This window comes from Sinocyclocheilus grahami, unplaced genomic scaffold (assembly GCF_001515645.1).
Source record: "Sinocyclocheilus grahami isolate Dianchi unplaced genomic scaffold, SAMN03320097.WGS_v1.1 scaffold233.1, whole genome shotgun sequence".
NCBI classification, from domain to species: Eukaryota; Metazoa; Chordata; class Actinopteri; order Cypriniformes; family Cyprinidae; genus Sinocyclocheilus; species Sinocyclocheilus grahami.
In genome coordinates, this window is record NW_015505412.1 from 2,072,988 (window position 1) to 2,090,034 (window position 17,047).

Here is a 17,047-nt window from a genome sequence, read left to right on the forward strand (position 1 = left end):
CGAGAAAAAAAGTCTGAATTGTGAGATAAAAAAGTAGAAATTACCTTTTCTATTTTTTATCCCATGTTGGAAACCAGCTTCCATAAGATTCAGCCATATATATTGTTTACGTATATGAATTTGTGAATGTAAACATGAATTTTATAAATGCACATATATACATTTACATATTTAAAATTTAAAAGTGAATTTACAAGAAATAAAAATAGACTTCAAAAAGAGACTTTAAATAAATTAGCTTTTTTGAAATATTTTTGGCCTTCATTTTCAAATATTGCAGTGGCCTCATTGGCAGCTTCGTGTGATCTCTAGAATTAGCATTTGCGCTTCGGATCATTTTAAACGTTCGGTTTGATGTTGTGGAGATTTCTTTGGGATTTTTTTTATCCCCGTCTGTCCCCGTAACAGAAGGTCTTGTTCATTTTCTAAGCTTGTACTCTCAAATGACCTTGTAAAAGCAGTATCTCCAATGACGTGGATTTAAAGCAGCTCTCTCAAACAGCCAAGAGAAGCCAATGAAAGAAACGTGGCCTCTTGGTTCACAGAGCTTTTTTCCTCCTGGCCGTCTTCACGCTTGGCTTTTGATTTGTTTGGTGGTCCGAACAAAGACTTAATGGGTAACAATAGGTTAAAAGCTTAAAATTAGGTTTTGTTATCCGCTAACATTGACCAAATGTATGAATGTAGACGTAGGGAGTTCATTTTAAAATCACTAATCAAATTTGAATTCGAGGATTTATGAGACTGCAGGCACAGCAGATACTTTGGGTGCTCTGTGTTGACAAAAACCGTCTCAGATTACTTATCTAACCATGGTTCCCTGAGTATGGAAAAGCCTGGAGCTCTACCCCAGGCCCAGGAGTCTGGTCCTAACAGGTAGCCTAAGCCTTTGGCCGTAGGGGATAAAGTCATGGACAGCCGTCTGACGTCCCAGGGGCAACTCACCATGAAAATGGTAAGGTTGGTACTTAGTGCTCACCATGGTTCGGGACCGCATTCCCCTCAGCATGGCGGCATGGGTATACCGTTCCCCATAGCGACCCCTAGAGGATGCAGTTCGAAGTTCCCTTGAAAGGGAACGTCTCAGGTTACTTATGTAACCATGGTTCCCTGAGTAACGAGACACTGCATCCTCTAGGCTTCCTGCCATGCTTTGAACGCAAGCTTCAGACAAAGAAGTGAATGACATGTTCTCCTGGCGCCTATTTATACTAATAGTCTCACCGGTAGTGACGTCATGGGCTGTCGCCGGCCAACGTGTTGTTGGTGTTTTTTCAATGTATGCTTCAGACACGGGTCACGACGAGGCATTCCCCATAGCGACCCCTAGAGGACGCAGTTCGAAGTTCCCTTGAAAGGGAACGTCTCAGGTTACTTATGTAACCATGGTCCCCTGAGTAACGAGACACTGCATCCTCTAGGCTTCCTGCCATGCTTTGAACGCAAGCTTCAGACAAAGAAGTGAATGACATGTTCTCCTGGCGCCTATTTATACTAATAGTCTCACCGGTAGTGACGTCATGGGCTGTCGCCGGCCAACGTGTTGTTGGTGTTTTTTCAATGTATGCTTCAGACACGGGTCACGACGAGGCATTCCCCATAGCGACCCCTAGAGGACGCAGTTCGAAGTTCCCTTGAAAGGGAAACATTGGCTATTCTTTCATTTTTTTTTTGCCACAAGGTAATTTCTTTGATTTTAAAACATGTCCAAACTTCAGTAATCATTAACTTCAGCAATGCTAATCATCTAGATTTTCATGGGTGTTCTCAAGGTTCAAGAGCAGGCGAGGTCAACCTGTGGAACAATAGATCCAAAGCAGCTGAGAGTTTTAATATCGTGGATTTGGACAAACTGTGTGCAGTGTTTGGTTAGGACAGAGACATTTTTAATTGGAAGTTAGTCAAAAAAGGATAAACCTCTTGAAATTTATTTCAGTGCATTAATGTTTTCCAGATTAATCAAGCTAAAAATAAAATGCATGAAGAGTTTTCTGGATTAGTTAAGTACTAATCAAATACTTTAAATCTGTCATCATGCATGCTTTTTAAATGGACTCTGTGTACTGCTGAAATATTTTTTTTCTCTCTGTAGGTGTTGAACGTAATCCCCAAATACGTTAGACCTGAAATGTGAAGCTATTATTAGTTTCATAGCCAAAGACTCTTTTTATTGCAGCTGTGCAGTGTGTGTGTGTGTCTGCATCATGATGTAAGAATAATATTTCTTAGTCGTTCTTATGACCACATGGAAACCCATTTGCTCCCTCGCATCCAATATCTTCAGCTGCGAAAGTGCTGCTTTTGTCTTCAGTGGGAATGCACTTTGTTTTCACTAATCACACCACACTCTTCATCATTTACAGAATTATTGAAGCTGAAATAATCACTGTTAGAAAAGTTGTAGATTTTTTTAGCTTAACTAAGCATGCATTTAGTTGCTGTTTTATTTATTATTTTTTATGTATAATGTAAATTAAATATATATAGTATCATGTAAAAAAGTGTGTATTTAGTTTTTTTTAATTTGTAAAAACTATTTTTATAATATAAATTATTTATATTTAAATTATAATATGTAGTATGTAGTTTTAATTATTATTATAAAAAAAGTATATGTTTTAACCTTGGCTGGAGACGGTTGTACTTTTGACTTTTCAATACTATGATTTTAATGCCAGGTCAGTTACTTGTATTTTAATTTATTATGTAAATTATATGTATTTAAAGTATAATGTGAAAAATATTATTTCATTATAGTATGTGTGTATTTACTTGTTTTAATTTGTAAAAACTGTTTTTTATAATATAAATCACATAAAGTTTATTATAGTCAACTAAAACTAAAACCAAAACCATAAAAAACATCTTTGGTAATTGACAAAATAAATGTTAACTGAAAATATAAATAAATAATTTATTTATTTATAAATTTCAGCTTATTCTATTTCAGCTAGTTTCCAAAAAAAACATTTCTTAGTTTTCATTTAGTTACCTTGATGTACTAAAATAACAAAAACCAGAATAAGAATTAATAAAAGGTATGTTAAAATGACAACTAATAAAAATGACAAAAACAGAATTTCGGAAACTTGAACTAAAATCAAAATCAAACAAATTCAAACTATTAATAAAGACTATAATAGTACCTCAGTATCACAGATATGTGTTTAAATGATAGTATATAGTATATTATTTAATTATTTAAAAAATATAAACAAGTATATGATTTCATTTAACATGGAGAAAGTAGTTAGTGCCAAGTTAGTGCTTGCTGCGTCTAATGTTAGAATCCTAGCAGGGGAAATGTATTAGATATTTATGAGATATTTTATGGTTTCCATACACTTTTAGGTTACACCTGAAAAACTGCCCATTCTATGCACTGCTTTTTTATATTAATTTATATCTATTCATTCTTTAGTCTTGCTTTAAATAAATGCATTGTATACCAAAGTTCATCCCAGTATAGGCTGTAACCTGTGGCTCGGCCTGGTATGTGAAACACTAGATATGGTTTAGATCCGTCACACAATTGATCAGGATTATCAGGCCAGTTTTCTTTTGCCTCAGCAGAATTCCAGTGTCACTGAAGGCTATGGGTTTGTCCATGACACTTCATCCGGCCTTAAGTGAAGAGATTAGCTGGCGTGACCAAATAACATTTCAGCACACTTTAAAGCTTATCGCTATACATACATGATTCATACACACTTCTCCACAACCCAGCTGAGTGAGGAGATCCCTCAGAGCAGTTCATGTTTCTGTATTTATTTGTGCACAGTTGATGGATGTATACATAGTATACAATGGAATCTAATAGAAAAACATAAGTGCCTTTTGCTGTATTAACATCAAAAGATGAGCAAACAAAATGAAACAAAGAAGCACCTTTGGAATGAATGAGATGCTCTTACCAACAACATTTGGTTTACAGGGGTTGTTTACACAAGTTATAATGTATCTTCATAAGTCCAGCAGAGAATACATCTAATACACGTACAATAAAACACTACTGATTTTCCATCTAAGAAACGGTTATTTTACAGCTAAAATTATAATGGCCGTAGCAGCCGCATGTGTTTAATATTTCTTCTTTTTTCCTCTGCATACTGTCAAGATTTTAGATATTGAAATCGTATTGTATAAGATCTTGCTTTTGCACAACATTTGCAGTATCAAGGCTGTATCAACATCAGTGTTTTTTAGCAGAGATCAGTTTTACAAGAAAATCAAGATACCCAAAGACTTTCTAACTGGTTTACTTAGCTGATTTGATGAAGTTTATTGCCATATAGTATTTTAACTGATTTATTTATAGTATTTAACTGTTTTATCCCTTTGGGTACAGTACCATTATATTAAACGTTAACATTATTTTATTAATGTAAATATGTGTTCATAATCTCTCCTCTTCTGCCCAAAATGTAAAGTACTGATTACTTTCACTAAACCCAAACTAAAAGCCTAATTTTGGCATTGTTTTGTCTTGAAACTTCAATGATTAGGAACGTTTTAATCTACTGACTATCTCAGCCTAATATAGGAATACAAATGGTCAATAGTGCATGGACCAAGTCGCCCTATTTTTGCATACAATATGCTTCACATTTAGATCAAATTATTCACATGTATTTAAAGTCTGAATATAAACTCAAACACTTTCTGATATTGTCTACAAACCATATGTAGAGGAGATGCTAGTTTTATTTTGTGACAGTTCTAATGCCACAGCATAGCATTTTACAATTTTACGTGGTCTGTTATTTAGTTGCTTTAAAACACCCTGTCCTTTTCGAGGTAGGTGATATCTGTACCTTAACATGTAACATTGTAATGGTAAAAGACATCCTTTGTCTTTGTTTCATGACAATATTCCCATTACAAATGAGGCAACACAGGATGCACACGTAAAAAGATCACTTTGACTCCATAAAATGGGTCCCAGAACACACCGAATCGTTCACTAGCAGGGCCGAACAGTGCAAAAGTCCAGTTCTTGTGGCTTTCTTTTGCTTGAGCAGTGGTCTCTAGGTAAAAGCAGTCCAGTCTGAGTGATGCAGCGCAGTGGGCGTCTCTTAAAGCCTTTCCCGCAGGTTTTAGAGCATGAGGACCATTCGCCTATACTCCACATTGGGCAAGGGTCACCACACGCCCTTATGGCACTGGGCTTTTGTGTGCCGTCACAGTGTGTGGCTGACTCCCCATCCGAGTCCAAACACTGTATCAGTCTACTTTGAACCCCATTCCCACAGGTAACCGAGCACTTATTCCAGTCCGCTGTCACCCACTTATAAGACAGCATCTGATAGGCTGGCTTCTTCAGCTCCACTTTATTGCTGTCTTCCAGCACACTGTTCTGTGTAGGGTTCCTCTCGTCCTTCTTTAAAATCTTGCCCTCCTTCTTTCCTACATTCTGGTAGTAGGAGTAGCGCACACGAGGAGGTGTCATTTTACCTACCGACAATAGTTCCACCGTAAGAGACTCTTTGAGAGGTCTAGAGGCCTGCAGTATTTCCACCGATGTCCCGGTTCCACTGTAGCGAAGTAGACTTCCCTTTACGATAATGTCTTTTTCTACTGCTGAAACCACAAAGTTTCCATTCAGGAGATATTTGCCGTGGACGTTCTTTACTGCTAAATAGTTGTCATCGTTAATCAAACTGCGGTAACCGCGCTGCCTTATATCCACGTTTGCCGCTCCAACCGGTAGAGTTACCACAAAATTATATCCATGCCTGAAAAATGAGATCACAGAGTTGGACAATATTCAGAATTTAAGATTTGGCTTCTTTGTGATTCATGATTTGGAATTTGAATTGATGACACCACTCAGGAATTTCAGTTGAAAGTTGAATTGGAATGAAATTAAAGTAGAATTTACAATAAAAAAAATTCAACAGATCATAGCATGATGTCAAATGAAGTGTTGTTACAAAAATGATTGCATTAAAAAAAAAAAAAATTAAAGAATTAAAATTAAATACAATTAATTTTTTGATAAATTTATTTTTCGAATTTAGTTAATTACACTTTTAGCAGTTGTATGAGTTTCTTTGAATTTCAATTCATTTTAAGGTTACATTTTATTTTAGTAATATTCATCAAATACACGTACTTACTATAGGGTTAGGGTTTGGTTTAGTGTTACTTGTAATTATGCATAATTTACTGTTATTACTATAGTAAGTACATGTAACGTAACTATGTCATCCTAAATTAAAATTCTTGCGCATTTTAATTTTGCTTCCTTAAAGGGGTGATTGATTGCGATTTCACTTTTTTAACGTTAGTTAGTGTGTAATGTTGCTGTTTGAGCATAAACAATATCTGCAAAGTTGCAGCGCTAAAAGTTCAATGCAAAGGGAGATATCGTTTTTTAAAATTCTGGCAGTTTACTGCCTACAAAAACGGCTGGTAGGGACTACAACGAGTTACTTCCCGGGTTCGTGACGTAACAACCCCAGATAAACCCTGCCCTCGGGAAAAGGCAGCAAAGGGGGCGAGGCCATGCTGTGCTGCTTTAGAGAAGAGGAAGTGAAAACTAGAGGTGCACGTAAAAATCTATTCATATATGAATCGCGATTCTGTTTTCTAACGATTCTAATGGATTCACAAGTTTCAAAATCAATGTTCTAAAGCAGCAGTTCTTAATACTGTTCCTCGCGTCCTCCTGCTCTGCACACGCTCTGCATCTCTCTCTCTCTCTCTCTCTCTCACTCTCATTTAGCTCAGCTCCAGCAATGAACTGTTACAATTATCCACTTATTTTCACATAGCTATGAGAAGCGTTAAACATGGACGCGCGTGCAGTTGCCGTACTGTATTAAAGCTTTAATCAGGATAAAACCGTATATTAAAAGCTAACATAAGCAGTAGCATTTACAAATAACAGCATATCTAAAAGTATGAGACAACAACAAACAAAAAACATAGCCCTACCATTAAAAGCCGTGCTTGTACAGGTTCTGCACGATCCTCTTCAATAATGTCCTCTGCTTCTCAATCGGGCTCAAACTGATAAGCGATATTAGCGACGCCACTATTTACAATATAACATGAGCACATGCCGCTGAGGTGAGGGGCGGGACGTTTAGACACGCACTAGAGGCGGTTTAGCCAATCACAACACACTGGGCTAGCTAACCAATCAGAGCCCATCACCTATTTCTGAGGGCGGGGCTTCATAAAAGCAGGAAATGATCAGCACGTTTCTCAGAGAAGGGACAGAGCGGTGTGGAAGGGATGTTATGTGAAAAATAATGCGTTTTTTAAAAACGAAGCATTAACACATGTTAGACTGCACCCCATAAACACAATCAAGTCTAGAAAAAAAACAGTGAACCACCCCTTTAAATTCAAATTGCAATTTAAAATCAGATTTACTCCACTTCAAATTCAATTAAAATTCGAATAAAAACCAGGAACAGAAGTATTTACAATTCACTTCTGAATGGCAAACAACCCTGAAGACATTGCTGCAGCTGACTCTAGTCCTTTAGATCTTGTAAAACCATATCCTCAGATATAAAGCACTTACATGGGTTTTGTGAACAATCCAGAGACTTTCTTGCAGTTTTGGTTGTCTCCACCACACATACCGCATTTGTCAAACTTCATGTTGGAGCTCACTTTGCCATCACAGCCAGCCTTAATGCACTTTCCCTGAACACAGATCGCTGAGGTATCAGGAGAACAAGGGGTTCCGTCCACCACCTGTCACACAGATAACATTCACATTCACTACACTCTTTTTAAGTATGGTAACTTAAAGGTCTTAAGTAATAACCAGTAAAACCTATAACCTTGGTTTTGCTAGCGCCATACACTACCAATTCATAGTTTTGACGTGACGTCACACCCTTACAGGAACGTCCACATGGAGGGCAAAAGCATAGTTTCCTCCACTGACCTCCAGTTATTTTTACGAGGTTTGCATTAAGTAGTAATGCAGTAAGACAGTGATATTTAAAGGCCAAATTCAGTACACACCTTATTGATTATGCATACTTTGTACAGGCAAGCAGATGAACCCAGAATATAAACACAATGCGCAAAGTTTAATATGAAACATTTTCCCATAGAAAACCATTATAAAGAAGCCGCTTAACCATTTAGCACATTGCGTTCATATTCTGGGCTCATTTGCTTGCCTGCATAAAGCATGCATCAGCAATAAGGTGTGTACTGAATTTGATCTTTTAATATCACCGTTTGCACATTAAACGTTTTAGAATGTCCCGCTTTTTTTAGTGATTGAAATCTTGCGGTGGGTGATTTATATGGATTGCTAATGGCCAGTACTTGTATTTTGTTCACATATCTTTGTTTTATTCTTTTGAGAGATGATCTAAATACTTTTGGATTGGAACAGATAGAAAATCGACAGGCTTGTGCTGCAGTTCTATGGATGTTTTGCCCGCCAGGTCTTCAAGCCGGTCATGTGACTGAAAACTCAGTTGAGCTACAGAAACACTTCTAGCTCTCCTTGCCCATATTTCATCAAATTATTTTTATTTATGTATATGAAATATACCGATCTTAAAATTAGAAGTATATACATTGCTGTTCAAAAGTGTGGGGTCAGTAAGATATTTTTGTGTAAGAAGTCTCTTGTTTATTTGATTAAAATGTAGTTTATTCCTGTGATGCAAAGCTGAATTTTCAGCACCATTATTCCAGTCTTCAGTGTCACAAGATCCTTCAGAAGATCCTACATTCTAAAACTGATTTGCTGTTTACTTATTTTTATTTATTTAGTTAGTGGAAACCTTAATACATATTTTAGGATTCTTTGATGAATAGAAATTTCTAAATTAACAGCATTTATTTGAAATAGAAATGTTTGTAACATTATAAATGTATTTACTGTCACTTTTGATCAATTTAAACCATCCATGCTGAATAAAAGTTATAATTAAAAATTTTTTTTTAATGTGTATGTATATATATATATATATAAAGTAAAGGTATATATAAAAAAATAAATATAAATAATAATAAAAATTTTTCATGTTTTTTTTCATATTTAATATACATAGCATGATTTTGGTCCAATGAGTTGTCATGTGGGCATGGCTAGCACAGAAACTCATTGACTAACAGAATGTAGCATCACTCGTCGCTTTGCTGCATTGCAGCTGGTTAGTACACAGTTTTAGTTGTGTAACTAATGTAAGCTGATACGCTATAGCTGTCTAGGTTACTGAAACTGTGAGTGTTTTTGTCTTCCCATCTACGTCATGAGTGATTATGAGAAGCAGCCCTGCACTGTGTCTTTCCACATGACCATATCTGAGAGATAAGCTCTCACCATTACTTTTTAAAAGTATCTTGTTCGCTTTGGAAAGGGGATGTTATTCTTTCCATGAGAGAAGAACTGCACACTGGCTCCTTTTGCTCATGAACTATGAATGTCAAACAACTTTGCAGTATTTAAGCATTTATTTTTATTTATTTACCTTCTGTGCAAGGACATAGAAGTATCCAGTGCCGTTGGCTCGGCAGATGAGCTTGCATCTGTCCTTAACAGACACTCCAGAGTATTTCGGAACCCAGACCACAGACGGGCTCAGTCTGTTAGTGTTCAGACTGATGCCATTGAAAGCCTCACACTGCTCCTCTCGAAAGCTCTTTCCTGTCACAAACAGATGGTCATTGTCAGACACGAATATTGACTTATGCATATTGTTTAACATTAGACTGAAAAATATTTCATTTACCTGAGTCTTTACAGGGCTTTAAGTTGCATGAGCGATACTTCACTCTCAGTCCCTGACAGTACTTGCCCCCGTTTTCAGGGACAGGGTTGTTACAGTCCCTTTTGGCGAGCTGCACCCCTCCCCCACAAGTACGGGAGCACAAACCATACGGACCCCACCGACCCCATTGGCCGTCTGCCTGCAGAAAGAGTCCACACGTCTCAGAAACAATTACATCCTTGCTGAGAAGAATGTTCATTGTCGGCAGAAATATATCATGAGCATTATACACCACAAAAAAAAAATAAAAAAATAAAAAATTTAATTAATTAAAAAAAATAAAACAAAACAAAACAAACAAACTTCTTCTTTTTTTTCCTTTTTTTTTAAATGAAGGTTCCAAAAGGGGGTTTCAGCAGTGATGCCAGAGATGAACTTTTTCAGATTTTTTTAAATGAGTGTGACCAGCATTTTAATAATCTAAAGAACCCTTTCCCACTATAAAGTACCTTTTATTTTTTTCAGTAAAACGTATCTACAAATAACAAGAACATTTAAAAACAAAAAAACAAGAACATTTAACAACAAATATACATTTATTTGAGAAGCAACACTGGATTTTTGATATTTTTATTGGAAAATGTACATTTAAATACATTAACCATCATAAATGTAATATAAATATATATAAATGGAATATATTCTAATGTAATAATTTCAGTTTCAGTGTTCAAAAGTCTAGGGTCAGTAAGACTTTCAGCAGGGACAAGTTAAATTGATCAAAAGTGAGAGTGAAGAAATATAATAGGTCAAAAGTTATATTTATATACTTATATCTTTATATATATAATATTATAAAATGCTGTTCTTTCTGTTCATTAAAGAATCTGGAAAAAATGTATCACCGTTTCCACAAAAAAAGAAAAAAACAACAACAACACTGTTTTCAACATTGATAATAAGATTTGAGCAAATCAGCATATTATAATGATTTCTGAAGGATTACGTGACACTGAAGAGTGGAGTAATGATGCTGAAAATTCAGCTTTGCCATAATATATTAAATATTAAAATAAAAAACAGTTATTCAAAATTGCAATAATATTTCACATTATTACTGTTTTTACTGTATTTTTGATTAAATAAATGCAGCCTTGGTGAGCAAAAAATATTTTTTTCAAAAACATCTTGACTTTACTGAAAATCAGTAAAGACTGACATGTCAGATAAAACAACACAAGCTCATTTGTCTTCAGTCCGATATACTGTAGTTAGCACATCACTCACCTTGTCTTTGTTGGTATTTTGCTTATCAGTACAGATCCCCCGATAGCACAGCTTGTTGCTGCCACAGGTCGTACCGTCAGCCCAGGGAAAGTGGCGAGTCTGACACACCAGCTGTCCTTTAGCTTTCCCTGTGCACCACAGTTTGGAGCACGCCTGCATGTACGGACAGGGCTTGGATCCTGAGCCGAAAGCCAGTTCACATTGACGGCTGAGTGAGTAGCTGATGCCCGGAGGGTCATTTGGAAGAGTCAAAAGCTTTTGGGGCTGATCCAGCAGACAGTCACCTGGAGAGCAAAAGGTACTTAATGCAAATTTTACATTTAGTATGTTGGTGATTTGTATAGCTGACCATATCCTCAACGTATTTATTCGACATTGCTGAGACACATGTCAAAGTTGATTGCAGCAGAGCAATCAAACTAACCGTGGCCATGTGCACCACAGTTTGGAGCACGCCTGCATGTACGGACAGGGCTTGGATCCTGAGCCGAAAGCCAGTTCACATTGACGGCTGAGCGAGTAGCTGATGCCCGGAGGGTCATTTGGAAGAGTCAAAAGCTTTTGGGGCTGATCCAGCAGACAATCACCTGGAGAGCAAAAGGTACTTAACGCAAATTTTACATTTAGTATGTTGGTGATTTGTATAGCTGACCATATCCTCAACGTATTTATTCGACATTGCTGAGACACATGTCAAAGTTGATTGCAGCAGAGCAATCAAACTAACCGTGGCCATCATCCAGGAAGTCTGTGATGATGGCAGCGCTGCAGACAGACCAGGGCGTGTTGTGGTCAATCTGGATCAGTGTGGGAGACATCATATGGTTGTCCTTCAGCTTTCCAAATACCTCCTCACAAGCCTTCACATTGTCATGTGGCATACTGAACACATGCCCTGGACAAGAGCCAAAGAAATAGTCAAGCCGTCTAAGTCTGTTTTCATTTTCATAGCAGTTAAGAGTTTTTGTCCATTGATAAAAATATCCTTTAAATGTAGTCAACATCTATCTACTGCCTGTCTGTCTATCTGTCTGTCCATCCATCCATCATTCTATGGTTCCATCCATCCATCCATCCATCTATCCATCTATCTATCTTTCTGTCTGTCTGTAAGGTGTACGATAACTAACAGATTCAAATATGTACATAGAGTTGTCTATACACCATATAAGGATGGCACTGATGCACCAGCCCCAGTGAATGTGATTCTTCAGCATCTGCTAATGTTTTCCCATCTGTCTTTTATTAAACCTTTGTTTTCACAGGGATCAAGAGATGTGGAAAACTCTTGAATGCAGTTGTCATTGTTATTCTAAATTAATAATAAAGTGTGGCAGGACTTTTTTTCTGGAAACAGCTGGCACAACATTCATGTTTAAGGATCAAGGAATCAGAGATAGAATTTCAGGAGTGAGAAGCCTCATCAAAATCCCATCACCCTAAAGGATTCAACTTAATTACACCACAGACAGGGGCTGAGAAGAGAACACAGACAAGGACTTTCAGTTCACCTGTTTTGCTCACAAAAGACTGAATCTGACACTAAACAAAGCTCTCACCTAATTCATGTGCGGTGGTGAACGCTGAGGGAAGACCATCATCTTCAATAACTGAGCAGCTCCTCTTAGGATCACACATGGTTCCTACATCAGCCATACCCAGAGTGTCACATGTGTTAGCCCCACACAGGTCCTGTGAAGAAAATGATTATAGTGTGAAATCAGTGATGAAACACTATGTGACATAACAAGCATCAAGTGTTATGAAGATGATAGCCAGGGTTGCAGTTGTCATCACTTAATTAATCTCTGTAATCCAGGCTTCCTCACTGAGCTTTTCCCAGTGATTATCCAAAGTGTGAACTGTCTATTTCCGATTTGTCTGATCAAAATACAAACTTATTGTGTATTGACATTATGAGAAGCATAGGTTGTGTGGAACAGTGAGGGTGGCCAAGAATGCCTGTAAACAGCTGTAGTCACGACATTGTTACGAGGACAGATGGAACCATGTGAGAACATCATAGTGCAGAGCCACCTGGAGACTTCAGGGAGAAATTTTGGGAAGGCTGAATACATTCCAATATTATCTTGACATAAATGTTTCATCTTTCTCATGCTGTCAAACATGAGTGGTGGAGTTTAAAGGAGATGGCCATCTGTTCAATTTTTAGTTTACTCCTTAAAATAAAAAAAATAAAAATATATATGTACATATTTCATAGTCATATACATTTTTTTTTTTTACAAAATACTAAGCAGTACTTTGCATTGCTGTATTCACAAGTAATATAAAGGCATGGAGTTAATTTTGTTGAAATAACAGGTGCGGCGCAGGTACCTTGGCATAATAGTTAGAAGTGTAATGACAGCTGACTTGGATCACTCCTCTGCTTGATTCACTTTTATACTCATGACGTATGCTTTCAGCTTTCTGGTGATGTAATTGTGCTTTTAAGTTTATATTGGAATCAAATGGTAAAGAATTACATTTTCTTTTAGGGGCACTCCCAACAAGCTTTCCATCCAGATGGCATGTTAGTATAGAAAGCGTTTCAACTGTGGCAAAACTGCTGAAAGACGTAATGTCAGAGATGATTAAAAGGTGAAATCTTTCTGTAAATATTTAGATTTAATTACCTAAATGACAAATGTCAAATGGTGTAAACGAAGAACTGCTTTACTGGGTGGGACCTTAAATAAATGTGAGTGAAATTCTCAAATTTCTCTAAATGTTTTCAAACATTTTTCAAAGGTGGTATCTAATATCCGTATTTATATTTTGAGTCAAGATTATATTTAGATTCTAAGAAAACATGTTCCTCGTGTGTCCCTTCACAGCCTTGCCACAGTCATGAGGGTCTCAAGGGGTCTCGGTTGTCTTATGTCTTTCTTGTCACATGACAACAAAATGGATTTCTGGTTACACCACACAGATTTTAATTTACCAGACTATTAAAAACATATTGAAAATTGATTGATTGATTGATTTTGTTTCGCAATCTACAGTCACAGCATCCAGACATGTTTTTTACCTTAATCCCCACGAAAATGAAAACATTCAGAAAAAAAAGAGTTAATCATAGAGATGCATTGAATTGCATTGAATTACAGTTATTTGTGTCTTTTAAATAACCTACTATTTGCAGACAAAAACAGTCATTGACCCATATGAGAACATAATTTCTTACCTGCTTTGTAAACAAAATAGCGGTGTCCCAGTACTCTGGGTGTTTGTCGTTCATCTTGTTCAGCTTCTTCTGCCAGGTGCAGAAATTGCGCAGCGTTAGTGCCGCGTTACTGGATACTTTGGGTCCTTTTTCTGCCTCATTAATCACCATGAGCTTTACAACCACTATACTGATGGCGTTCAAGATACTGGGGTGTTTGTACAGCTTTGCGGTGACAGACATGAGAGTCAAAACGTAATGCTTCAGGTCGTCGCCGTGGAATTTTGCCATAGACTCATCAGCGACAACCAGGACCTCTACGTACCTCGGTATAGAGGCGAATCTTTTCGATCTGCTCGTGCTTTTCAACAAAGTCTCTGTCAAGTTCCTCGTGTGTCTCTTCACATGTTTGTACTTTTCTAACGACTCCAAAACGCCATGGTTTAAACTAGATGTAACTCCACACCTAGATGTTGAGTTCGGGGCGTGAAGATGTCTTCTCCTGCGGATGATGTGCGTTTTTTCAGCATCATCTGGGATCAGTCCTGGTGCTGTGTTGGTCGACCTGCGCTCTATGAGGTACTCCATCCCGTTATGAGAGAACGCTCCTCGGATACCTCCACAGAGACTGAGAGCCGCGTATGAATTCCTGTCTGCATTAATATCACCGGAGTAAAAGCATCTTCTAAAATCATCTCCTAAAAAAGCACTTGAAGATGATGTGTTATATTGAAGTGTGCCATCAGGAGCCAGAAAACTGGAGTCAGGCAGAAGATTAAGATCAAATTCCTGATTAAAAGCGTTTATTCTGTAAACAACCAGTTCTTTGCTCAGTTTGTCATGACTTGGGAAGTTTTCACGGTCAAGTCGAACAGGTTCACAAAAATCAGTTTCCATACAGAGGTATATTTTCGTTAAAAACAGCATGTGCAAGAGACAAAACAAAACAATGGGGGAAACAGACATCGTTGTTGGTGGTGATTATATATCCTTCAAAGTGTAATTCACACCGTGATTCTGTTGATCATGAGGATTAAGCATTGCCACAATCGCCATCCATCGCCCTGGTGTTTCTCTCTGTGAATCCAGCTCTCTTTCTTTTATTCTTTTGCGTCATATGTAAACATTGCAGATTGTAATAAGAGTTTTTGGGAAGTTCAGATGAGAGCTCATGATTCATGTTGAACACCGCAGACACTTCTGGCTCTCTAAATATGAGCATCAAGCCAGCCGCGCTTCAGAGGTTACCTCCCATTCCATACACATGCTTGCCAATTGTAGAGGTGTAGAATGCGACTTTGGGGGGGAAATGGGTAAGGGGGCATGTTTTTAAAATAAGTAAATTGTTTTTATTTCATCTTTTTATTTTAACTTCCTATAAAGAAATGACAAAATAATAATAATAAAATTATAACAATTTCATAAAATGTCTTATAAAATTAAATAGGCCTACGTTTGTTTAATACAATCAATTCCAATACTATATTTACGTTATTAATGAGAGGAGGTAAAGGCAACATAACACATAATCCTGATAATGCTGATGAATTTACTTCATGAGATAATAGAACGTTCATTCAAAGTAATCTGATCTTTAATAACCTTCTCAAAATGTTAGTTCAAAAACATTATTTCTATCATTATTGTTTATGGGACGTTTTTCTGCGAAATTTTAGTTGGACGTTCATCTGAGATGGTTTAGAGAATATTCCAAAGTAACATTCCCATAATGTTTGCAAAAATGTTTCTTTTACATTCACAAAACCAAGAAAAAACGGAACGTTTTGAACTTTCGAAAGTAGGCTATTCTTTAAAGTCACCACTTAAAAGAGTCACCATATACATCTATTCATAAACATCACACAGAGATTATCATGAAGATATACTGTCAGTTATGCTCAGTAATTGCATTAAATATCAAAAACTATGGCCAACTAAAAGTTGAAATGTACAAAACTTTTCTCTGTCGCTATCTATGGTTGTAATATAAAATTGCATATCACTTGTAGTTATTTTACGTAAGGTGTGCTTTGTTTTTGTAGAATCTAATGTCAGTCTTTATGCAGCATGGCACATCCTCTATCAGAAAAAAAGTAGGCCTTTTATAGAATAAGTGTAAAACTGCTTTTTAATGTGTTCGCTGAATGGAATTTTGTGAATTTGTAATTAAAATATCTTTCTTACAGTCACTTATATTTACATTTACATTTATGCATTGTTTTCAACCGAAGCGACCTACAAAAGAGGAAGCAGTTCATCACAAAGCCAACAATTGTTGTAGTAGGCCTACACAATTCCAGATTTATTAGTCAACTAGATTGTTTGGTGGTTAAGTGCTTGCGGAAGTGTCTTCAGCTGCCTCTTGGAGGATGTGATGGTCTCAGCCATCAGAGATAGATATAATATTGCATCGGTAAATCAAGTTTGAATAAATTTGCCTAAATTTTTGAACAGGTAAAATTCTGACTATTTTCAAAATTAATGTCATCCATACACCTCCAAAAATTATGAGATATGTAAATATGGTATTCAAAAATATGTGCACCTGAGCATGTACAGGCTTTCCTCTTTTTAACCATCATACATTCCCTTGAGTGGTGCTTTGTTATTAAAATCCATATAAATCAGGTCCATCATTGATCTATTTTTATATTTATAACTTCAAGCTCTGCAAATTTGTGCACTGCTGCTGCTGCATGCTGTAGAATGTCCTTCAAATTTCCCCCAACCCCCCTCTTATCAGCTGAGCTCCACACATGTGGTAATGACAGGGCCTTGAAAGCTCATCGGAAGCAGCACAAATAGTAGATGACTGTCAATGGTGACACCTACTGTGAACTGTTGCAAGAACGGCCAGATGATCCACATCAGGGAACACTGCAGCTTATTTGCC

At 36.9% G+C, this 17,047-nt stretch overlaps 1 protein-coding gene across 1 annotated transcript; it reads right to left on the reverse strand.

Annotated features, from left to right (window-relative positions):
* Positions 1–3,723: 3,723 nt before the first annotated feature.
* LOC107597591 (A disintegrin and metalloproteinase with thrombospondin motifs 15-like) lies at positions 3,724–15,120 on the reverse strand. The gene is made up of 8 exons (XM_016288736.1): positions 14,176–15,120; positions 12,545–12,677; positions 11,713–11,880; positions 10,986–11,269; positions 9,720–9,897; positions 9,459–9,634; positions 7,538–7,713; positions 3,724–5,735 (listed from the first exon to the last, which is right to left on the reverse strand). Exons 1-8 carry the CDS (start codon positions 15,118–15,120, stop codon positions 4,964–4,966), a joined length of 2,832 nt encoding a protein of 943 aa, XP_016144222.1. The 3' UTR covers positions 3,724–4,963.
* Between the last annotated feature and the right edge of the window lie 1,927 nt (positions 15,121–17,047).

What these genes read in the sequence shown, in the direction of transcription:
- LOC107597591 (XM_016288736.1), bottom strand. Translation starts at nt 15,120, where the DNA reads ATGTCTGTTTCCCCCATTGTTTTGTTTTGTCTCTTGCACATGCTGTTT. An exon ending in CTTCCTGGATGATGGCCACG is followed by an intron (nt 11,270 to 11,712) that starts GTTAGTTTGATT and finishes TTTGCTCTCCAG; the next exon opens with GTGACTGTCTGCTGGATCAG. An exon ending in GGATTGTTCACAAAACCCAT is followed by an intron (nt 5,736 to 7,537) that starts GTAAGTGCTTTA and finishes CTCATTTTTCAG; the next exon opens with GCATGGATATAATTTTGTGG.